Source organism: Oncorhynchus keta, chromosome 22, assembly GCF_023373465.1.
Source record: "Oncorhynchus keta strain PuntledgeMale-10-30-2019 chromosome 22, Oket_V2, whole genome shotgun sequence".
In the NCBI taxonomy this organism is placed as follows: Eukaryota; Metazoa; Chordata; class Actinopteri; order Salmoniformes; family Salmonidae; genus Oncorhynchus; species Oncorhynchus keta.
The window spans coordinates 6,944,851-6,970,605 of NC_068442.1; the positions used below are offsets into that span (position 1 = coordinate 6,944,851).

General features: G+C 46.9%; 1 protein-coding gene across 1 annotated transcript in view; it reads right to left on the bottom strand.

Moving 5' to 3' along the window:
• The window catches only part of LOC118400974 (cortactin-binding protein 2), a 74,203-nt gene that overhangs the window by 2,514 nt on the left and 45,934 nt on the right, over positions 1–25,755 (bottom strand). The window contains exons 3-17 of the mRNA XM_035798037.2: positions 25,279–25,506; positions 20,281–21,724; positions 17,947–18,153; positions 16,973–17,072; positions 14,572–14,722; positions 13,292–13,522; positions 9,771–9,888; positions 7,973–8,272; positions 4,027–4,122; positions 3,042–3,121; positions 2,512–2,698; positions 1,787–1,954; positions 1,366–1,547; positions 972–1,156; positions 597–802 (exon numbers count right to left, since the gene is read on the bottom strand). Of these exons, the coding sequence (XP_035653930.1) occupies positions 597–802; positions 972–1,156; positions 1,366–1,547; positions 1,787–1,954; positions 2,512–2,698; positions 3,042–3,121; positions 4,027–4,122; positions 7,973–8,272; positions 9,771–9,888; positions 13,292–13,522; positions 14,572–14,722; positions 16,973–17,072; positions 17,947–18,153; positions 20,281–21,724; positions 25,279–25,506 (3,883 nt within the window). The remainder of the gene's footprint in view (positions 1–596; positions 803–971; positions 1,157–1,365; positions 1,548–1,786; positions 1,955–2,511; positions 2,699–3,041; positions 3,122–4,026; positions 4,123–7,972; positions 8,273–9,770; positions 9,889–13,291; positions 13,523–14,571; positions 14,723–16,972; positions 17,073–17,946; positions 18,154–20,280; positions 21,725–25,278; positions 25,507–25,755) is intronic.

Below are 25,755 nucleotides of genomic sequence, written 5' to 3' on the forward strand. Positions count from 1 at the left end.
ACTATTCTCTTTATCTACGTCCCGCCCAACCTGGCAAACAAGGAGCCAACCAGTCTACCTATCATCCATCCAAAACAAAGATAAGACACATACAATCCTGATTCACATTTTTAAAAAGGGACAAACCCATCCAAGCAAGTCGAGCTGTACTGAGCTGGCCTGGTAACACATCCACCGTAGTTGCTGGGCCCGTGCTGGAAATGACAACGTGAAAAGAACATACGCGAGCGAGCCAGCGCGGTTCAGTTCGGGTCGGCCCTAGAAATGGGCATTTTTGCGTCGCTCGGGCCAACTGACGTTTCGTTTCCTCTTCTTCCTCCCTCCCTGGCGATTTCGCGAATGCAAACACATTCGGACAGTTCTGATTGGTCCCAGAAACCGATGGCTTGGGCCAGAGCCGGTCAACATGATGACATGATCAACTTTGAGGCACTGATTGGTTAGATTTGTTGGAAACAATCCAATCGCGGATGAATTTGTTTTGTACAACGGCCCTCATTTTGAAGTCACACAAACAACTTCAGGGATGGCAGTTTCCGACTGAAGCATATGAAATTCAGGGTGAGTTGTCAGGCAATAGTGAAGTGTGTACCCACCGTGACGTGGCAGTGGGCATCCCTGCAGGACGGCCTTGTTTAACAGGATGCTGAGGGCAGCCTTGACCACCGCCTGCTGGCCCGAGCTCAGGCGCAGGTTGTTAGGCGACACCCGCTGGCCGGAGGAGCGCTTTACCGTCACCCGGGAGACGATGGATTCCTCCACGCGGGGGACCACCACCATGTTCCACAGCCGGGCCAGCCACCTGGAGGAACACACGGGGAAAGAAATACAGAAACAACACACAGAATATTGCTGCTCCCCTATCACCTTAGTTTGCTTCAGAAACACACAGTCATACATAGTCTAACTTAAATTAAGCTTGAAACACAAGTTTGCACCTCCCCCCCCCCCCCACACACACAGGTGCATACTTGACGATGGCCTGTGTGTTGTTTGGCACCACGGGGCAGGAGAGGAATAGCTGGGGTCCTAGCAGGGCCTCGTGGGTCCCCAGGCGGGACAGACAGGCATTCAGCTGCTGCCACACACAGCTCACCCAGCACACCGTCCTCTCCAGCAGGCCCTCGGGAGCCTGACCACTGCCACCACCCTGCGTCTGGAGAGAGAGAGAGTGTCAAGGGAAAGCACAGCTTTCCAGAATGTCACTATATTTCCAATCTTATCCGAGAAAACCAAGATGGCTGGCCCCCACCTGCGCGAGTAAGACGAATGATCTAAGGTCCGTTTTGTGCCCTAGCGGATCGAGGTACGGATACAATGAATCTAGGTCTGTTCCTAAGGGAGCAGTGTGTTTCTGTGACTTACCTTGTGGAGCAGCTTCCTGCGGAGGTGCCTTCCCAGAAGGCCGTGCAGCGGCTCCGAGTCCCAGCGCAGCGTTACCCAGCGGAAGTGCTGTTGGAGGCGGAGCTCTGAGCCCTTGAGGCGGGACTTGGACAGCGTGCCAATCAGAAAGCCTCCCTCCTGAAAGTGGTGCGGGCCCATCTGGCCTGTTGGGAGGATGATGATGATGATTTGGAGGGGGGTGTAGTTAGACACCTGTTCATTCTGTCATATATTCGGTCCTTAATTAATCCATTCATTCTTTCACTCCCTCACAGTTCATCCGCTCACTCACACACTCGCTGGTTCGCTTACTCACACACTTGCTGATTCACTACCCCCCCCCCACACACACATATATACATACTCTCATTCGGTCAGCCAGTCTATATCCAGTAGGCCTCACCATGGAGTAGGTAGGCCGTGCCACGGTTCTCCAGGCCTTCACACAGGTCTCCCAGCAGCTCAGTCAGAGAGTGGGCCTTCTCTAGTCCCTCCAACACCACCACCACACACCGCCCCACCCTACTAGTACTGCTACACAGAGACACACCAACTACTGGGACCAGGAAACCTGCAGGGAAACCACAGACAATTCGATTTTTACATTTCATTGAACCTTTATTTTTGACAGGGTGTCACGTTGAAAACCAAGGTCTATTTTTCAAATGAGCCCTGTAAATCCCCAAAATACACACATCAAATACAGTGAGGGGGAGAGAGAGAGAGAGAGAACAAAAAAAGAGGCAAAAATCACAAGCTATAGATTCTATAAACACACAATCCAAGCTCCCTGAACAGAAAAAAGGCAGGTATATCTATATTGCTATATTATAAACTGGTCGGTTCGAGCTGATTGGCTGACAGCCGTGGTATATCAGACCGTATACCACAGGTATGACAAAACATTTATTTTTACTGCTCTAATTAAGCTGGTTGCGTCCGGCCTAAGAACAACTCTTAGCTGCGGTATATTGGCCATATACCACACGCCCTCGGGCCTTACTGCTTAACCTCTTGAGTGTAGGGGGCAGTATTTTGATGTTTGGACGAACGGGATGGGTGCATCAAGAAGTTAAACAACACATAGAACAATCCAATAAGGGTGGAGTGTGATTTATAGGCATTTACCACAAGTTATGAAGGTGTCCAACAGCTGTTGTTTAGTTAGACTCCTGTCTACCTCCACCCTGATGATGTCACAGGCCACACCCAATACTTCCTGCTTGGTCTTGATGCAGCGGGAGATCTGATTGGCTAGGTACTCCTGACAGCTCCCCTCCAGCCCGTGGAAGATAATGTTACGGTACTGTTCCACCTGAAGAGGGATGAGCGCAAGAGAATATAACAAAGTGACACACTAAGCTCCAAGCAGTTTCAGACACACTTAGGCAGAAATGGGGGACACGGGAACTCACAGTCACTACATTCTCATGCTAAAGGAGATGTGGCCAGTAGAGGGCATACTAACATGCATAACAAAACTATACCCAAAATCCAAGTGACCTATTTTGGGAATCCATATAATGATATGAATATTCTTCTTGTCCTTTTTCTGTGTGTGTGTGTGTGTGTGTGTGTGTGTGTGTGTGTGTGTGTGTGTGTGTGTGTGTGTGTGTGTGTGTGTGTGTGTGTGTGTGTGTGTGTGTGTGTGTGTGTACCAGGCGGACGTAGTTCTGCAGCAGCTGAAGGGGGATAAGAGATTCCAGGGCCAGCTCATCCAGACACGACTCTGACAGACCTGTCGAGAAACGCAAAACCCACATGGAAATGAGCAATCAATGAACACACACCCAGACGCATAGATATATGCAGGAAGACAGACACACATATACACACACTTGAATATCCTCCTGGGAGTTTTAACTGTGCCTCTGAGCTTCAGATACGCTGTTTCAGTGTCAAAACTGGAGAAATCTTCCCTGCGCTGTCAAAACACACGGTTCTAAGCAGACTGAAAATGAGCCTGCCAATAGAGCTGACAACGTCACGAAAAAACGATTTGCGCACTTCAAAGGGGCAGAAGGCTGGATTGCCAGATGGCTAGGAATAGTGACTAGAATCTGCCATGTGGGGAATCGCAGGTGGCTCGTGTCAGCTAGTTGTATCTTGTTCTTGACACATTGTCTTGTTTTGACTGATGTCATGTCAATGTTAATACGACAAAACATTTGCTAGCTAGCTAACCAACAACCGTAATGATGTATTTGAGACAACAAGTGCCCATTGTGCAAATGTATTGATGGAGACGAAATACAGTCAACAGTCTAAGCCAACCCTGTTAGTTTCGCCCCATAGTTGCGCACGCGTCCGGTTTTGTTGCTAAACAACCAACCCATCTATATAAACACAGCAGAAAGAGAAAAGGCTAGCTAAAGATTCCCTGGCAATGCGTCAATACACTGGCAGTGGGTGGACAGGGGCTCGATAGACACACACACACACACACACACACACACACACACACACACACACACACACACACACACACACACACACACACACACACACACACACACACACACACACACACACACACACACACACACACACACACACACACGGCAGAGGAGAAAAGAGAAGAGAAGAAAAAAATAAAAAGAGGAGAGCTGTATTCCAAGATGATCAGGGTTGCCAGATTGGTACCTTTGAGTCTGATGGTGATGTGCTGGCTCAGTGGCTTCCTGACCAGGTCCCATGGAGACAGAGGCAGCTCCTGACCTGGCAACCACACAGTGTCACCTACAACAACAAGACAACGTGACATGTTAACAACAGCACCACACACTGCACTGAAGATACACACAATACATGCTACACTAAAACGCACAGACATTTGCATACCAACAACAAATACAGCATTCAAACGGAACCTAAATACGACACACTGTAGCCATGTCTAGACAGCTTTACGTCAACGTCACATTTACACAGTTAATAATAGGTTAAAGGTTCTGTAAGCACACACATGGTGCTGCACCCACCCACGCACACACTCCCTCAGAGGTGGAAAGAAAGACGAACCCAAAAACCCATTGAGGGCGCTGATCTTCACACAGAAATCAGACATTTCCCTGAATATGTCGACCCCTCCCCCCCCGCTCTCCTTCCTCCTCTATCTTTCCGTACCTCATCCATAATGCATCCCCAGTCGCCACTGTTCTCTTTCTCGCTTTCATCCCTCCCTTGACCGCGGATTCCCTTGCGCTCTCGTCCTTGAGTTTTTTTGGGGAAAAGCGGTTTTGCGTCGGCATAATTCCCACTGACTGGTGTCACCTTGACGTGTTGAACAGAGGACAGACCCATTCGCCGTTCCTTTGTCTGAGCTCAGCCAGACAGACTGGATTATCTTTCCCCTGGCTAGGCCAGACTTCACTAAGTCGGTTCAGACCATGTACCAAGCCATTAGCATGTTAAAAATGAAACAGTTGACTTGGTTCTCGGGTGCCGAGATTAGTCATTCATAGTAGACAGGACACACGTTAGGGAGTTTGTCCTAACAATGTGACCGGGAAATTACCTCCTTGGAGTGTGTTTGTGTGTGTGTGTGTTCATTCTGGGCAGGCTCTTTGTGAATGTGGTGTGGTGTGATCGGGCCAAGCTCAATTAGGCTCATGTTCCAGCCCTCTCCGGCTTGGCCCGATCACAACTTTGGACAGGACCCAGGGATGCGTGCCATCCAACAGAGCTGCAACGTGTGGTGGATGTGCGATACAGAAACAAAAGAGAGCGCGAGAGAGTGGGCGTGCCTGCTTGCGTGTGTCTGTGTGAGTGTAACCTTTGCTAAACCAGCTGCAACGCCAGGTGCCTGGAACGAGCCACGATTTCAATAATCATCTATGAAGGAGTCAATTCATTCCAAAACGATTCATCCAACACTCACTGAAATCCAGCTTTTAAGCTGTGAATGTGAATAAAACACAACTAAACCCTACTGACAGTTACTCATAAAAGGACTCATCCTCACAAAAACATTTGTTACGTTTTATTTTACGGCCTGCGATTCATTTCCCATTTACTCCTAAACGTCCAAGTAAAATAGTTAAGATATAATTATGTGGAAATTGAGAGATATAAAAGGGCCGGGGATTCACCTGCAGCTAATGAAATGCTCATCCTGAGGCGGCGCTCCTAGTGGCCGGGGACTTTAATGCAGGGAAACTAACATCCATTTGACCTAATTTCTATCAGCATGTTACATGAGCAACCAGAGGGGGAAACATATTATAGACCACCTTTACTCAACACACAGAGACGTGTACAAAGCTCTCCCTCGCCCTCCATTTGGCAAATCTGACCATAAATCTAAACTCCTAATTCCTTCTTAACCTTTTTGGGATAGGGGACAGCATTTTCACTTTTGTATGAATAGCGTGCCCAGAGTGAACTGCCTCCTACTCTGTCCCAGATGCTAATATATGCATATTATTATTAGTATTGGATAGAAAACACTGAAGTTTCTAAAACTGTTTGAATGATGTCTGTGAGTATAACAGAACTCATATGGCAGGCAAATACCTGAGAAAAAATCCAAACAGGAAGTGGGAAATCTGAGGTTTGTAGTTTTTGAACTCAGCCCCTAACGAATTCACAGTGGGATATGGGTAATTTTTCACTTCCTAAGACTTCCACTAGATGTCAACCGTCTTCAGTACATTGTTTCAGGCTTCCACTGTGAAGGGGGGCCAAATGAGAGCTGATTGAGTCAGAGGTCTGGCAGCAGCCTCGATCTCAGTCACATGCATTCACATGAGAGGTAGCTCTCGTTCCATTGCTTTTCTACAGACAATGGAATTCTCCGGTTGGAACATTATTGAACATTAATGATAAAAACATCCTAAAGATTGATTCTATACTTAGTTTGACAAGTTTCTACGACCTGTAATATAACTTTTTGAACTTCTCATCCGATGTTCAGCTGGACCTAAACGCGCGTTTTGATTTGTTTACCAAACGCCCTAACAAATGAAGCTATTTGGACATAAATTATTCACTTTATCGAACAAATCAAACATTTATTGTGGAACTGAGCTTCCTGGGAGTGAATTCTGATGAAGATCATCAAAGGTAAGTGAATATTTATAATGCTATTTCTGATTAATGTTGACTGCGCAACATGGCAGATATTTATTTTGGCTGGTTTGGGCTCTGTGCGCCGTACTCAGATTATGCTTTTTCCGCAAAGTTTTTTTGAAATCTGACAGCGTTTGCATTAAGGAGAAGTGTATCTAAAGTTCCATGCATAACACTTGAATTTTCATCAACATTTATGAGTATTTCTGTGAATTGATGTGGCTCTCTTCAAAATCACAGCATGTTTTTGAACTACTGAACACAACACACCAATGCAAAATGAGATTTTTGGATATAAATATGCACTTTATCGAACAAAACATACATATATTGTGTAACATGAAGTCCTACGAGTGTCGTCTGATGAAGATCATCAAAGGTTAGTGATTAATTTTATCTCTATTTGTGCTTTTTGTGACTCCTCTCTTTGGCTGGAAAAATGGCTGAGTTTTCTGTGAGTTGGTGGTGACCTAACAATCGTTTGTGGAGCTTTCGCTGTAAAAGCATTTTTGAAATCAGACACGGTGGCTAGTTTAACGAGAATTTGTCTTTAAAATGGTGCCTAATACTTGTATGTTTGAGAAATATGATTTATTAGATTCCTGAACAGACTGGTTAACAGCTTCTACCCCCAAGCCATGACCCCTGAACAGCTAACCTGAACAGACCCCACCCCCCATGTTTACACTGCTGCTACTCTCTGTTGTCATCTATGCATAGTCACTTTAACTCTACTTTCATGTACATATTACCTCAATTAATGCAACTATCCAGTGGCCCCAAACACCGACTCTGTACCGGTACCCCCTGGATATAGCCTTGTTACTGTCATTTTATTCTTGCTCTTCAATTATGTGTAATTTTTTCCCCATTTTTCTTTTTAGCCTCCACGTCAGGTAATTTAGTAAATACTTGTTGTTTTTTTTCTTTAAACTGCGTCGTTGTTTAAGTAAATATTTCACAGGTAGGCCTACACCAGTTGTATTCGGCGCATTTGACAAATACAATTTGATTTGAAAACCCATTTGTCTAAGAACCATACTTTCCATAGAGATTCCCCTGGAATGAACTCCTACTGTAATAGCGATTCATTGTTGAGAATAAGAGAGATTCATATTCAGATAAGCGATTCAGTTCAGCAGGGAGTCGTTGGTCTCCTGTTGGGTGCCATCCATTCCCTCATGCTGACTAAGGGAAATTCAAACTTGAACCCAGGAGCGGTCGGGAGGCGTTCAGAGGTAGCAGCTGTTTGGAACATGTTGCAGTGTCGCACAAAATAGGCCGCAACACCTCTGTAAACTTGGCTCAGGTTGGGAGATTTGGCTTAAAAAAAACAGACAAGGCCCTGCTCACCAAGTGTATGCTCTCTGTTTGGGATATCCTTTAGAGACAGCAGGCTAGGCTACACTTCGGTAAACATACCACTAGCTAAGGCAATGTCAAGGTGTTAAAGTCATATCGGTATTTATTATAACCTAACTAGTAAATCAATTGAACAACAACCATTACAGCTCCTTACCTATGAGGATGGAGGCCATGCTAGCGGGGGTCAGTCCCAGGTGTGTGTGTTGGTGTGTGTCATCTCTGGTGGGCTGGTTTGTGTGTTGGTGTGTGTGTGTGTTGGTGTCGCCACAGAGCAGCTGGAGGTGAGAGGTCAAGGCTTGGCCCAGGGCGTAGTTCAGCTCGGCCCAGCGCGTAGCCCGGTGAATACACACACCCCCCAGCACGCTCACACACACCCCATCCTTCAACACCTCCACTGGACACATGGGCTCTCCTGAGCCACTGGACTGGACACACACTAACACCCTGTAGGAGTCTGAGGGAGGGAGGGAGGGAGGGAGGGAGGGAGGGAGGGGTGCATAAAATAACAAAAAAGAGAGAGGGAGAGGGGAGGCAGAGAGAGAGAATTAGTTTTACACTGAACAGAAATAGAAAAATGCAACATGTAAAGTGTTGGTCCCATGTTTTGTGGGCTGAAACCAAGGATCGCAGAAATGTTCCACACGCACAAATTTGTTCACATCCCTGTTAGTGAGCATTTCTCCTTTGCCATGATAATCCATCCACCTGACAGGTGTGGCATATCAAGAAGCTGATTAAATGGCATGATCATTAACACAGGTGCACCTTGTACTGGGGACAATAAAAGGCCACTGTAAAAGTGCAGTTGTGTCACAACACAATGCAACAGATATCTAAGTCGAGGGAGCGTGCAATTGGCATGCTGACTGCAGGAACGTCCACTAGAGCTGTTGCCAGTGAATCTAATGTTAATTTCTCTCCATAAGTCACCTCCAACGTAGTTTTAGAGAATTTGGCAGTAGTGGGCATTGTGTCAAGCAGTGCGGCTTGGATGGATTGCGTTTCGGAGGACGCACAGCTCTTCTACCTTTGCCTCTCCCGAGTCCGTACAAGAGTTGCAGCGATGAGACAATTGGATACTACAAAATTGGGGAGAAAAAGGGGTTAGGGGGTCTCAGGGAATCTCATCTGAGTGCTTGTCATCCTCACCAGGGTCTTCACCTGCAGTTCGGCAGTCATAATCGACTTCAGTGAGCAAATGCTCACCTTCGATGGCCACTGGCATGCTGAAGAAGTGTGGTCTTCACGGATGAATCCTGATTTCAACTGTACTGAGCAGATGGCTTGCAGATGTCAGCGTTGTGGACAGTGCCCCATTGTGACAGTGTGGTTACGGTACGGGAAGGCATAATTTATGGACAATTGCATTGCATTTCATCAATGTCAATTTGAATGCACAGAGATACCCGGACGAGATCCCGAGGGCCATTGTCGTGCCACTCATCCTCCGCCATCACCTCATGTTTCAGCATGATATTGCACGGCCCCATTTCGCAAAGATCGGTACACAATTCCTGAAAATGTCCCAGCTCTTCCATGGCCTGCATACTCACCAGACATGTCACCCATTGAGCATGTTTGGGATGCTCTGGATCGACGTGTACGACAGTGTGTTACAGTTTCCGCCAACATCCAGCAACTTCGCACAGCCATTGAAAAGGAGTGGGGTGGGACAAAATTCCACAGGCCACAAACAACAACCTGATCAACTCTAAGAGAAGGAGATGTGCCACACTGCATGATGAAAATGGTGGTCACAACAGATACGGACTGGTTTTCTGATCAAAGCCCCTACCTTTTATTGAAGGTATCTGTGACCAACTGATGCATATCTGTATTCTCAGTCAAGTAAAATCCATAGATTAGGTGGCGAATGTTGCGTTTATATTTTTATTCAGTGCAGTATTATTACAAAGGAACAAGCGTGCACACACCCTGGTGCTGGTACTCACATAGGTTCTCTAGTAAGTCTTTGCAGTCGTCGGTGGCAACGTCATGGATGGTGCGGTTCCACTTGTCCCTCCTCTCTATGTCCTGGTCACTGTGGCCACACAGCACCTCCAGGCAGTCCTGACAGCACACAAAACAGTATAATATATATTACACACACAGTTGAAGTCGGAAGTTTACATACACCTTAGCCAAATACATTTGAACTCAGTTTTTCACAACTCCTGACATTTAATCAGAGTAAAAAAAAAAAATCCCTGTCTTAGGGCAGTTAGGATCACCACTTTATTTTAAGAAAGTGAAATGTCAGAATAATAGTAGAGAGAATGGCTTATTTAAGGTTTGATTTATTTCATCACATTTCCAGTGGGTCAGACATTTACATACACTCATTAGTATTTGGTAGCATTGCCTTTAAATTGTTTAACTTGGGTCAAATGTTTCAGGTAGCCTTCCACAAGCTTCCCAGATTAAGTTGGGTTAATTTTGACCCATTCCTCCTGACAGAGCTGGTGTAACTGAGTCAGGTTTGTAGGCCTCCTTGCTCACACACGCCTTTTCAGTTCTGCCCACAAATGTTCTATGGGATTGAGGTCAGGGCTTTGTGATGGCCACTCCAATAACTTGACTTTGGAAGTATGCTTGGGGTCATTGTCCATTTGGAAGAACCATTTGTGACCAAGCTTTAACTTCCTGACTGATGTCTTGAGGTGTTGCTTCAATATATCCACATAATTTTCCTCCCTCATGATGTCATCTATTTTGTGAAGTGCACCAGTCCCTCCTGCAGCAAAGCACCCCCCACAACATGATGCTGCCACCCCCATGCTTCAAGGTTGGGATGGTGTTCTTCGGCTTGCAAGCCTCCCCCTTTTTCCTCCAAACATAATAATGGTCAGTGGCCAAACATAATAATGGTCAGTGGCCAAACAGTTCTGTTTTTGTTTCATCAGACCAGTGGACATTTCTCCAAAAAGTACGATCTTTGTCCCCATGTGCAGTTGCAAACCGTAGCCTGGCTTTTTTACAGTGGTTTTGGAGAGGTGGCTTCTTCCTTGCTGAGTGGCCTTTCAGGTTGTGTCGATATAGGACTCATTTTACTCTGGATATAGATACTTTTGTACCTGTTTCCTCCAGCATCTTCACAAGATCCTTTGCTGTTGTTCTGGGATTGATTTGCACTTTTCGCACCAAAGTACGTTCATCTCTAGGAGACAGAACGCATCTCCTTTCTGAGTGGTATGACGGCTGCATGGTCCCATGGTGTTTATACTCGCATACTATTGTTTGTACAGATGAATGTGGTACTTTCAGGCGTTTGGAAAGTGCTCCCAAGGAAGAAGCAATTAACCTATTGGCCTACCAATTAGCCAAGGATGAGTCAATTAGCCTATCAGAAGCTCCTAAAGCCATGACATAACTTTCTGGAATTGTCCATTCTCTTTAAAGGCACAGTCAACTTAGTGTATGTAAACTTCTGACCCACTGGAATGGTGATACAGTGAATTATAAGTAAAATAATCTGTCTGTAAACAATTGTTGGAACAATTACTTGTGTCATGCACAAAGTAGATGTCCTAACCAACTTGCCAAAACTATAGTTTCTTAACAAGAAATTTGTGGAGTGGTTGAAAAACAAATTTGAATGACTTTAATGACCTAAGCGTATGTAAACTTCCGACTTCAACTGTACACACACACACAGCATTTGGGAAAGTATTCAGACTGCTGAGCTCAATTTAGAGTATTTTCAATGTTTCCACATTCTGTTACGTTACAGCCTTACTCTAAAACGGATTAAATCAAAATCAGCAATCTACACACAATGCCCCATGATGACAAAGTCAAATAAAACAGAAATATCCTATTTACATAAGTATTCAGAACCTTTGCTATGAGACTCTAAATTGAGCTCAGGTGCATCCTGTTTCCATTGATCATCCTTGATGTTTCTACAACTTGATTGGAGTCCACCTGTGGTCAAGTCAATTGATTGTACATGATTTGAAAAGACACACATCTGTCTATAGAAGGTCCCACAGTTGACAGTGCATGTCAGAGCAAAAAACAAGCCATGAGGTCTTGAATTGGAAACACCAAGACTCTCCCTAGAGCTGGCCGCATGGCCAAACTGAGCAATGAGGGGAGAAGGGCCTTGGTCAGGGAGGTGACCAAGAACCCGACAGAGCTCCAGAGTTCCTCTGTGGAGATGGGAGAACCTTCCAGAAGGACAACCATCTCTGCAGCACTCCACCAATCAGGCCTTTATGGGAGAGAGGCTAGACGGAAGCCACTCCTCAGCAAAAAGGCACCAGACAGGTGTGCCAAGCTTGTAGCGTCATACCCAAGAAGACTATGCTGTAATCGCTGCCAAAACTGCTTCAACAAAGTACCGAGTCTGAATACTTATGTAAATGTAATTTAATTTATTCTTATTTTTTTTTAAATATAAATGAGCAAACATTTATAAAAACTGTTTATGTAGATTGAGGGGGGGCAATTTAATCAATTTTAGAATATGGCTGTAAGGTAACAAAATGTGGAAAAAGTGGTCTGAATACTTTCAGAAGGCACAGTACGTGTCTGTGTGAAGCTACATGCATACCCCGCCCACCGCAGGGTTCCTTTCTTTCCAGTATTTAAATCCCTGGTTTTTGTGCCGTGTAAATTAACTTGGCACAATTGTTGCTGGATTGATTCACATTTCAAAAGAGAACCAATGCATATTCCAATTCTTGCTCGTACAAAGATCATTTCCCCGATTGATTTTACAATCTCGGCGACGTCTGCTATGACTGCTCAAACATGTCGGTTCAAGATGTCAAATGTGGATTCTGATCGACATAGTTTACAACACCGACTCTTGGACGGGGGTTAAACGCATATAAAGACAATATTTATACCACCAGACCGAGGAGGAAGCGTTCTTTGCACAGGTGGGTGTTCCTTTCTTTGTTGTACAGTTTATGAAAGTTCAGAGTTTATTCAAATGTTCACAAAGTAACTCACTACAATGGAAATCGCTCCCGAAAAGCAACGTCCCAATCTGATAAATAGGTGCTTCTGATCTTGGACACAATGTAAACGATTTGTGCATTGGTCAATTCTAGAGAACCGTGTTTAGATTATAAACATAGTCTCCCAACTAATGTTGAATATGCAAGAGGACTTTGCAAAAAGAATCATGAAATCCATGGCGAAAAATACGGGAGCTTAGGAGGCAGATTGTGAGGGGGCGGTACCTTTGAAAGATGCTGGTTTGATAGAGGGTCAATTCATGCAAGTGTATTTGTAAATGAGATATTTTCAAACATTATTATTCTAACAATATAATTTAAAAAACACAAATAGGCCGTATATGGTTGAAATTGGGGGAATTCTGCACAGCTACTATATGTGTAAGCATGTGTGTAAGTCTCCAATTAACAAAATTGAAAAATAGGGTCAATGTGTCTATGTGCATACATACAGTGCATACTACATTGCTGTGGGCTTTTTCAGTACACAAGTCATGTCCCAGTACCTTGAAGCCCCTGGCAGCAGCGATGTGTGCAGCGGTCCATCCCTCACAGTTTGCCTGGTTCAGCAAGGTGCTGGATAGGATCGGGACCGTGGCAGGACTAGGGCTACGGTCAGAGCTATGGTTGTGGTCAGGGTTATGGTGTGTGTGGTCAGGGGGAGGGTGGCAGAGGAGAAGCCGCAGAGTGTCCACATGTCCCGAGCTAACCGCTGCGTGGAGAGCCGTGCAGCTGTCCTGTGGATCACACACACACACACACACACAAAGACATAAGTCCAAGCTGTTCCAATTTAAAAATGCACACACAACATTGGAAATACTTTCTGTGATATATTGGTTGATATGACTTCTGCAAATGTGATGTTGACCAAAATAGCCCAGTGGAGCTGCATTTGTACGCAGTTGCCCCAGGGACAACATGGTGGCTATTCACAGAGGGGCGTCACCCAAGACATTTAGACATAGCTGTCTAAATACACAACTAAGCAAAACACATTCATGAATAATTGGCAACAACAATACCGTGAGTAAAATGGTCATATGATATTTGGGGCGGCAGGGTAGCTTATTGGTTAGAGTGTTGGACTAGTAACCGGAAGGTTGCAAGTTCAAACCCCCGAGCTGACAAGGTACAAATCTGTCGTTCTGCCCCTGAACAAGGCAGTAAACCCACTGTTCCTAGGCCATCATTGACTTAACTGACTTGCCTGGTTAAATAAAGGTAAAATAATTTTTTTAAAATAAATATCCCGTATGGCTGCTTTAGAGATACAGGAAATCTATAAGTGAAACACTGATCAGCAGGTCGGGCCAGTAAACGAAAGGTTGCTGGATCGAATCCCTGAGCTGACAAGGTTCAAATCTGTCGTTCCGCCCCTGAACAAGGCAGTTAACCCACTGTTCCTAGGCCGTCATTGTAAATAAGAATGTGTTCTTAACCGACTTGCCTGGCTGGTTAAATAAAGGTTAAATAAAATAACAAATATTTGACTAAAAGGCCCTGTGAAGCTCCATGTGTTGTGATGAAAAGTGAATTAATTCCCTTGCTGTTTTGAAGCGTATGTGTTCTAAGGACTGACTGCATGACTCGTCTAGCAGACATTAAAACCCAATTAGCTTTCTGTGATCTTGATTGACTGTGGGGGGAATAGAAAGTCAAACGATCTCAGTCCTGAGTGTGACAATAAGAGTCAGTGAAGGACCATCTGAAAATAAGAGAAATGTAGGACAGGGGAGGACAACGAGGCACGGTTGAGGACATCTGGCGCCAGTTGGGGACTTACGGTGGTGGATCGTGAACGGTCTGCGCCGGCGTTGAGCAGGGCTCTGGTACAGTCCAGCCTGCCAGCTCCGCTGGCCACAAACAGAGGGGTCTGTCCACCCACAGCCCCGTGATCCACATCAGCCCCACCAGACACCAGGGCCTCCACACACCTGGACATACACACGAGAAGAGGTCAGGTTACACACACAGGGGCAGTTTCATGGTTTTTGAAGCATCCTTATTTTAGTCTGGGACTCCCTAGTCTAGAACAGACTTTTTTTTATACAGATTCATTTAAGTAGAATTATCTTCATCCTGATTTATATTCAACTCTGTCCGGGAAACAGCCCCGTAGAGGTAGTGAAACTCAAAAGTCAAACTTAAAAGTTACGGTAACATTTCTACGCTGTCAAACGGTCATCCTTTTCCTGTATTGCAGACATAGGTCAGTGTGTGTTCACATTCGTTGTGTGCGTGTTCGTATTAGCCCTGGCCAGCTGGTGAATGTGCAGTGTTGTAATTGGCAACAACAGTAGTATTAATAGTGGGGGTAGCCGATCGGCACGCTGACAGTCACTCACACAGAGTGGTGTTTCACAGTCTCAAAACGTTTACTGCAGCACTGGTAACATGCATTCCAGTGGGGGCTGGTAGGAGGAGTTATAGGAGGGCGGGCTCATTGTAATGGATGAAATGGAATAAATGGAACGGAGTCAAACGTGGCTTCCATATGTTTGATACAGTTCCAATTATTCCATTCCAGCCGTTCAAAATTATCCCGTCCTCCTATACCGCCTCCAACCAGCCACCACTGTTCATTCCTAGGTCAGGGCTACTTTACTCAGGATGCCTCTACACTCAACAGAGGATGGTATAGGGCAGGGCTGGATGTGTGCCCAGCACAGCACAACATCCCCAGCTGCTCCTGTCTCACGTCACTCTGCAGGTGTCCACAGGGGGGCGCCATAGAGGTAGAGGATTACAACTGCTCCTGGACCAGGGGTGGGAAACCCCTCATTTAAACCTGTTAAAGGATTGGAGCCTTTTTTTTCAATTTTCTCCTAAAATGGCATACCCAACTAACTGCCTGTAGCTCAGGACCTGAAGCAAAAGGAATGCATATTCTGGATACCATCTGAAAGGAAGCACTTAGAGGTTTGTGGAAATGTGAAATGAATGTAGGAGAATATTTTTTTATTTTACCTTTATTTAACCAGGCAAGTCAGTTAAGAACAAATTCTTATTTACAATGACGGCCTAGGAACAGTGGGTTAACTGCCTGTTCAGGGGCAGAACGACAGTTTTGTACCTTGTCAGCTCGGGGGTTTGAACTTGCAACCTTCCGGTTACTAGTCCAACGCTCTAACCACTAGGCTACCCTGCCACCCCAATATAACACATTATACCTAGTTAAAGATAATACCAAACAAAAAAAAACTTTATTTAATATTTTTTTTTACCACCATCTTTGAAATGCAAGCGAAAGGCCATAATGAATTATTACAGCCCAGGCTAAATTCTCATTTTGGCCACTAGATGGCAGCAACGAATCATTGCATATCTGTTCAAAATGTTGTATCAAGACTGCCCGAATGTGCCTATTTGGTTTATTAATACATTATCAAGTTCCTAATTGTGCGCTCTCCTCAAACAAGAGCTTTCACTGTAATAGCTACTGTAAATTGGACAGTGCAGTTAGATTAACAAGAACATAAGCTTTCTGCCCATTGGTTACGTACAACTTCATGCTATTCACATTAGCACAACCATCCCGCAGGGGGGGGGGGGGACACCGATCCCGTCGAGGTTAAAGGCACATTTCAAAATTGTTCAACTTCATATTCACCTCCAGCAGCATCCCAACATATGTGAAAATTGAGCGTAATGTTTCGCAGTAAGGAAGATAAGTGTTTCGAATGACATCGGTGTGCATCGTGTAATTATAACCAAATATGTGTAGGGTTTTGTCTACTAATTGGTTGATGATGTCATCTTCCTCCATCTTTTTTTTTTTTTACAACAAAACATAGAAACGCACCATTAGTCACATATGAAGTTGAAACGTACATTTCCCTTTATGGATTCGGGGCAGGTAAGCTGATCCTAGATCAACTTTTACTCTGAGCCGCCAAGTCCATCCAAACGCGGACGACACTATATTTGAGAGGATACTATATTTAACATGTACAGTAACACAATGACATGTCACACGCTTAGCGCAGGATTTGACAGTTTGCTGTGTGTGACACATATGGAGACACAATATCTGTCAGTTTGTACGCATGCCAGATACTGAGCCGACAGTTACTGGCAGTGGCTCTATATGGAACCAGATATTGAGGGGTTGCAGTATGTAGCAGTGACTGTTTTTCGAGACAGGTTGATGTAAAGAATAGGGGTTGTGTGCGTTGTGCACCAACCTGTGGTGTCCGAACGCGGCGGCAAAGTGTAAAGGCGTAAATCCGTTTTCATCAGAAACATCAGCAGACGCCCCTGAAGTCAGCAGCAGCTTAACACAGTCTGAGAGAGAGTGGGGGAGAGAAATAGCCATTCATTTCCTCAGTTCTTTCCTTTAAATGAAACAGGGTTTTACTTGTGCCTCTGCACATTGCCACTGTTTACGGATCAACAACCATTGAATGACAGAACACTATCAAACGTGAAAGAAAGGCTTCAAATCTTGGCTGCAATAGGTAGTGTGTGTGTGTGTGTGTGTCTACCGCCTAAGAGTGGAACAGCAGGAGCTTTTTCTGACACACATGAGTGAGCAGGGATCGCTGTCCCTCGAGGCCACAATTCCCATGTTGTCTATCTGCAGTAATTCTGTGCTTCATATCAATTATAATAACTGTATTGACTAAAATGAATCAATGGAGTTGGACATCTTCATATATGTTTTGCACTGACTCTATGCACTCACTAGACTACAATGACACACACACACAAACATGCATATTGACGTCACACACACACACACACACACACACACACACACACACACACACACACACACACACACACACACACACACACACACACACACACACACACACACACACACACACACACACACACACACACACACACACACACTGCAGCTTTGTGTTTTATTACCTGTCCTGATTGCCTAGTTGCCTCCACTTACATGTACATACCGTAATTACCTCTACCTCGTAACGCTGCACATCGACTCGGCACTGGTACTCCTTGTATATAGCCTCGTTATTGTCATTTTAATAGTGTAACTATTTCTTTTTTTTCTTTTTTTAGCAAATACTTGTCTTACTTTTTTAACTCTCCATTGTTGGGAACGGGCTCGTAAGTAAGCATTTCACGGTAAAGTCTACACCTGTTGTACTCGGCGCGTGTGGCCAACAAAATGTGATGACAGTACCTGTGTGTCCGGTCTGAGCAGCAGAAAACAAGGCAGAGGTTGGGTGGTCTTCAAGATGACTAATATTATCCGTTGGATCTTGGTTAAGCAGCATTGACAATAAAGTGACATTTCCCTGGGAAGCAGCTTGGAGGAGCAGGGGGCGCCCGTCGTCCAGGGCAACGGGCCCACCGCAGGTTAGCGAGGGGACTATGGAGGGACACCAGCCTAAATGGGAGTTAAAGGGGACACAAGGTTTAACATGGCAGGGAAGCTGATAAGAGAGGGGCTGGGAGAAGAGGGAGAGGGACGACACCTGGGAGTTCCACGACACAATGACTAGTGTAGTTACAGCTCAAACGAGAAAGCATGAGTCTATTGATAACCGAGTGAATTTAAAGAGTTTGTTCCCTCTGCTACATATGCCCTCGTAAGCAACGACATAGAATAAGTTGCCTTTCAGAACAGGTGGACAAGTCATGGAACCCAGGTGTAGGATGGAGGGCATTTTTTGTCATCTCAACCATCATCCATCCATCCAGCCGCACAACCAACCACAACAATCTCCATTCACGCGTGTATTTAATGGTCAATCAACACACCGACCCCATCCATGCACAAACCGTTTAGTATGTCGACGACAACGTTACGTAGCAGGATGTGTGTGAGCAAAGAAAAATGTAAAGAAGAAACCATAACACGATTCAGTAAAGGACAAGAAAGAAAGGAAAGCCAATAGCCTACTTTTAATTTGCAACTCAACAGCATAGGCCTAATATTATTCAGCTCTAATCTACTGTGCTGTAAAAATGCTAAAAACTCTGCTCTATAGACGGGGTGGGAGGGAAGGTAAAGGCCGTTGTTATCTACAACGCTACAAAAAAAGGGGCACCGTGGGTAATTTGACACTCCTCAGGACAAACAGGTTCAAAGAAAAGTGGGTGGAGCAAAGCGAGCTGAAGACCTTTCCGGGAACACCCCTGTCAGATAGACTGAAAGGGAGAGGGAGGAGGGGGGGGGGTAAGTAAATCAGCAGTCACCGTTTCCATGTCGACGGGTAACAGAGACCACACCACTACTGGTGATATTACATCGGCTGGTTAGTTTGGTCTTCTGAGTCGAAAATAAAGTCTGTCTCACCGCTGCGGGGTCAGACGTTGCATCGTGATCTAGTCTTAATAATCTAGTCTTTTGGAAATGATACAATTTCCTCGGCATATTGAAACATTGAGACAAACTTGACTTGGATTGGATAAACAAAACAACTTTGGGACTGGAATCTGACAACAGGACCATTAACCTAAAAAGCAAATGTATCACTTCATGAAGTAATGTGGGGCATAGAATGCTGCAAATGTCAAAAGAAAATGGCGAAATCTGTACTAAGAACTAACGAGCACCATTACTAGTTCGTTTTTCGGTCAGTGTAGTGCGAAACACTTCTCACATTGACATTAAAAACTAAAAAGACAAAAAAAAAAAACAGGACTTGCATCACGCAACTTCTCCACTTGATTGCTTGGAAAATGGTTGTGGAAAACCTTTTTTCAACCAATTGCGACAATAAACACACGTTGCAGTGTAAACAAGAAGTAGTAGTTTAAGCACAACAGCATCAACATTCATAGGACTGTCAACATACATAATATAGGTACATCAAAACAGAGTGCAAGAGTTGACACAGGAAGGGAAATGGAATGGTCAGTGGGAGGGGTTAGTGAAGGGAAAACAGGAAATGTGCAGACAGGAAGTGTGCAGGGAGGGGGTAGTGATGAAGAGGAAGAAGGGTCAAGGGTCACAGGTATCATGCTAGTGGACGATGAAGGGGATGAGGGGAGAGAGCAGCCACTGGCATCAGCTTCAGAGAGGGTTACTCATAGGAACCCTACACACCCTATTTGAACAGGGAAAACTAACCTCAAAACCTCAAGAAACAGTGAAGTAACGCTCCTAGTTCCTACAGCCGGAGAAAGCTAGCCTAGCATCTGACCCTTTATCCAGGCACATGATATTAGCCTGCCACTGGTCTGTTTACAGCTGCTAGCTAGGGGATAACGTGTCAGAATAGGTCTATGGAGAAGCAGGGAGACGACAGGCTCCTGAAGGAGGGGGAAGAGAATTAAGTATGCGTACAGAGAGATCAGGTCTCAAGCAATGGTTTAGGGCCAGGGAGGGACGAGAGCTGAACTTGACTGACCCTGCTCTGTTCTCCTCTGGACTCCTGTGGTTAAAGCAGGCTCCCTATATCCTGAACACTACGCTAAGCTAGGCTAACCTAGCATTGGAAAGATAGTTGGAGCGGAGAGGTAGAGGCAGTAGGGGGAGAGCGGTAGGGGGAGCGTGGTGCCCCTTTACCTGATGCTGTTGCCAGGGGGCTGCCTGGGGCACGGGGGCTACGGGATGGAGCGCTAGCGGAGGAGGAGGGGTTTATGGAGGGGCTACTGACAGTGATGGCAGCGCTGGTGGGGGGGCACTCTGCACATGCGGCCTGGTGCGGCCCCCTCGCGGGGGGGCAGGCACCCACCTGAGACGCTGTCAGGGCTGGGACCAGGTCCAGGGCGGGTTTGGGCGGCAGCTGGGGCGTGGCGGGTTTTAACCCCACCCCGGCGGAGCGGCTGCCGTCCCCCACCACTTTGATGGGTGGGTGAGGAGGGGATGGGGTCTGGGAGAGGCCCGGCTTTTTGGGCGGGATGGGGGGCGGGTTGCCCCGGTCGATCCTGGCCACGGTGGGGGACTTGAGGCCGATGGGGTGGCCCAGTCGGCCGGGGAAGGGGCCCCCCTCCGAGGTGGAGTGGGGCAGGCCGGGACGGAGGGCGCTGGGGCCCCCTGCTGGGGGGCTGGTGAAACGTGAGAGGACCTGCGTGACGGTGTGGCGCGCCTGCTGCTTGGCGGCAAAATTGTCGCGGTTGGTGGGGGAGAGGTCGCGGGACGGCGGGCTGCTGTGGGAGGCCGTGCCGTTTTGGTCCTGCTCCTGGAACTTGTAGCGGGCAGCCTGGACGCGAGGGCTCACCCCCGTGGGCAGCGCTGGAGTGGGGGCTGGGGAGTGAAGTCCCCCGTGGGGCGTCTGGCCCTCTGCTCCGTTCTCCCCCGTTTGAGGAAGTCCCCCTGCGCTACTATGGACCAGCCCCCGGCCTGCGCTGGGCGTCTTGGGCAGGCTGAGGCCCGCGTAGTTGGTGGGAGTGGGTTTGACAGGGATGGTGAGGGGGCTTGGCTTCTTCTGCCCCTCGGCCTCTGGAGGGGACAGATCTGTTTGGCAGGAGGCCGTCCGGGATATGACAGGGTCCGTGGCCACGGCAACAGAAACCGTAGGTTTGGGCGGTGGCGTGTTGGTGGCAGCGGTGGGATCCACGGCAGCAGCACCCAGTTGGGCCGAGACCCTTCTATCATCCTTACCGTCTTCAACACCTTGACCGTCCCGTTCAGTCCTGAGCTGCTCTACCAGCCGGCGCAGGCTCAGGCTCTCAGTCTCCTCTCGGCCCAGCCTGGCACGCAGCTGCTCACGCTCCGTGTCCAACTCTGACAGTTGCTTCTCCATCTTGGCCTCCAGCTGTTGTCCGCGTTGCCTCTCTGCCGTCAGCTCCTCCTGCAGCCGCCCGGCCGAGCGGCCCTCATCGTCCAGCCGGGCGGAGATCTCGTCGAAGCGCTGCGACTCCTCCACCACTCGCGTGGCCAGCTGCTTGCACTCCCTCACCAGCATCATCACGATGTGCTTGTTCTTCTCCCGCTCGTCCTTCAGCTGGGCGGTTAGTTTACGGTGCTCCTGCTCCAGACTCTGCAGTTGCAGTTTCTCCAGCTGCAGCTGAGAGACAGAGACCACAAGCCAGTCAGGGGAGATGTCGTTTAGGAAAAAAAACACACACACACACACACACACACACACACACGCACTGTATTGTCAGACACACAGACCGAACAACACACCGCTATCCCAAACACAAACTGTACAAATTATCTCAAACATGGAAACTCAAATCACACACGTTATCTGCACACACTCACACAATTGCGTAACAACATACACACACGGTCAGATCACACCTACACCAAACTACACAGATATCAAGCACACATATCTACTACCCACATCTGGTATATCTTTTGCAAAACATACACGGAGTATAGCAAACATTGGGAACACCTTCCTAATATTGAGTTGCACCCCCCTGCCCTCAGAACAGTCTTAATTCGTCGAGGTGTGGACTCTACAAGGTGTCAAAAGCGTTCCACAGGGATTCTGGCCCATGTTGACTCCAATGCTTCCTACAGTTGTGTTAAGTTGGCTGGATGTCCTTTGTTTGGTGGACCATTCTTGATACACAACAGGGAACTGTTGAGTGTGAAAAACCCAGCAGCGTTGCAGTTGTTGACACAAACCGGTGCGCCTGGCACCTACTACCACACACCGTTCAAAGGCACTTAAACCTTTTGTCTTGCCCATTCACCCTCTGAATGGCACACACACGCATGTATAAATCGTCTCGTGGCTTAAAAATCCTTTTGTGGCATCAATATAGGGATCATCGCTTTAACCTGGTCGGTCTGTGTCACGGAACGAGTAGGTGTTGATTTGTATGCTCGGTGTACAGCTTGTCACACTCACGCCGCCACATGACATACAGTAGATCTGCGGCACGTCAGACATACCGCGTAGACCCTGCGTCACACACACACACACACATCACCTTAACGTTAATCCAATACGCAAGGGCGTACGTACATTCACTTCTCCCTCCTTACACACACACACACACACACACACACACACACACACACACACACACACACACACACACACACACACACAAGCACCTCCCTCAAATCACGCCCAGAGTGGAGAGCTCAGCTGCCAACACACTGAAATCAATATGCTCACTTTATGAACTGTGGAGGTGCTCTCGAGGCTCCTTGCGTTTGTTGAAACTATTTCCTGAACCTACCTGGTCTGATAACCAAAGAGTTGAAAACACGACAACGCCTACAATGGAATTACGATGATCTTGAAAAGCTACAAACCTTTCAGGAAACACCACTTGGCAATAATTGCAAGCTGACATTGTATGTTCAAAAGGACAAGGTGAATAGTAGCGCTCAACTAACTGAACAAGAAATGAGGAACATTTCCTCCTCTCCATGTTCACACAACAGTGGAAAATAGTCATGTTTAAATGACCTCAGTATTGTCGGTCTCTCCCTAAAAGACCACAGAATACAAAACAGACCCGTTAGAATTCAATTTTAGAATATTGATTTAATCATAATTCAAAAAGCAAAAGACCTAATTTACACAGAAACAGTCAATATGCAAAATAGCACACACACACACACACACACACACACACACACACACACACACACACACACACACACACACACACACACACACACACACACACACACACACACACACACACACACACACACACACGACGGAGCAGTTATTGGAAGAACGGCGCTAAACACGGGAAGAAAATGGACGATGGAATCTAACGTTTCAAACATCTGATTGAATTTCGATGACTTGTCAACCCCGGGCGACTATATCTGGAGCGTGGCTGCTATTGTTAGCTGTGCGTTGGCAGCGAGGGTACAGGCTTAACTGGGCTTTCCGGGCGATTGCCTGCCCCGCTGCTCTAACGAGCCCAAACAATGAGGCTGATATCCACTATGCCTGCCTGCTACCCACCCCCACCCCCAAACACGACCCCTTGTAAATCCTCACAGGAACGAGCACACATCTCGGACTGATCGACTGAGTCCCTGTTACGTCACTCCTAAGAGGGCGAGTAGCTCCTACGGCATGAAGCTTGAATAGCAACAGAATGACATCCGACTGAAATGAAGCACTTCCCACTGTGCCGTTTGTACTACGGTGAGATCTGTTGCCATGAGGAAACACTAATTTCTCCCATTTAGGGTGCGGGTCTTGTTAGAGTGGAGTCTATATTCTCCCTAAAGGACCATTTGATTTACTTGCTTTGTCCACTCGGCGTGTACACCTCACTGGCAACACAAGTCAGTAAGGACCCTGCCCTGTTCCTAATGACTCATTCATAATGCATTATGCCAGTACACACACACACACACACACAGCCTTGCACTCTGCCAGGCAGGTGAGCGGAGTGTTACACACGGATGAATGGCACCAGGCCTTTCAGCTGGCTTTTAAAACCCATTCATATTTCAAGAAGCTGACTCAGAGAAACGTGACTTCGTATGGGGGTCGGCGTGAACACGGGATAGGTTTTTTTTCAAAGTTGTTTCTCATGTATTTGTTTATGTTCCAGTATGTTATTTTTCACAGACCAGCGCTAACGATTTGTTTGGCGTTCTCGTCGTTGTCATGTTCTGGTTTGTGGCAGATGAAACGGCTAGCTTCATCCAGACAATCGTGTGGGCTGTCACCGTGACAAAGGCAAAAGGCTGGGGGAGGTGGTTTACTCCAGGAGTGGGAGGGAGGGGGTATTGGGAAAATGAGCCAAGAGCTTCTAGTGTTTTGGACTCCATTGCTGTGCTGCTGTAGTGACATTGAGTCAAAATGGAGTGGCTGCAGGTTTCATTGTGTCTCAGTGGCTAAACGCAAACAGCAGGGTCATGTCGAGTAGGGCACACCGTAGCAAAACGTTTTGCAATGGAATGAGCTAGTACGGAACTGGATCCTCTAAATACTCCTCAATCACCTCTCTTACTCTACCTTCCCCCCTTCTTCCATTCTCTCCGCATCATCCCCTAGCTGGCTGGCTGGCTGGCTGGCTGGCTGGCTGGCTGGCTGTGTCTCTGCTTATCTGGAGCACACAGCACAGTGCTGGCTAACAGAGATGTCTCCCCAGCCACACAAGCCCGGTTGGAGAGAATCTCGGGTCTCCGCTGGCTCTGTGACTGGTGGAAGGGTTCAGGAGCAGGACAAGGAGAGCAGTTCTCTCACATACACCCCCCCGCCTTCCTCCCAGGCAAGCCCCATTCCACACACCAACATTCTATCTAACCATAGACAATTATACACTGCCGCGCGCACCATTCCCCTCACACTCGCCCTGCCAACCTCCCATACACACACCCTTACGCTCAACCACTCCATCCCTCACCCACTGCCTCTGCTGGAAGAGCACACAGAGAGAGGGGAAAGGACGGAGACGGAACACATCTGGCCACGGTGGACTTAAATCAGACAGGTAGTCCTACATAGTCCAGGGACAGGAAGATGTACAGCAGACACTTGCTCTCCGACACGCGCACATTCACACACTTGACATTAACCAAATATGGCAAAGCAACTTCAAATGCATCTCACACACACACACACACACACAGTTATCGTATTATAGTATTGTCTACACATAGCCTCCCGTAACCTACCCTCTTTTGCCTGCTCTCGGCAGCTTCCAGCTCAGCTGACATCCTCTCCTGCATCTTCCTGCAGTGGGCCATGACAGCCTCCAGGACTGCGATGGGGCTGGAGCCCACAGGCCGACGCTCCTTGTCCCCCCCCGGGACACAGTCAAAGTCCCTCTGCAGGGCCAGGAAGGGGTCGGTCAGACTGAAGTGGCCGTAACGCTCCTGCAGGAACACCTCCTTCCGCCGCGCCTACGGAGAGATAGAATAAATAAATAAGAGAGAGAGCGAGAGAGAGAGAGAGAGAGAGAGAGAGAGAGAGACAGAGGAATCACATAATTCCATCAATGATCATTTGATTATTACAACCAATCGATTCTTAAAAAGCCGAAGGGCATTAGCTAGGTACACGTTTGACGATTACTATACGAGTGGATTGATTAGCATGTCTGTTGTCCTAAGTGTTACTAATTGCCTGCACACGCAGGGTCTCTTCAAGTT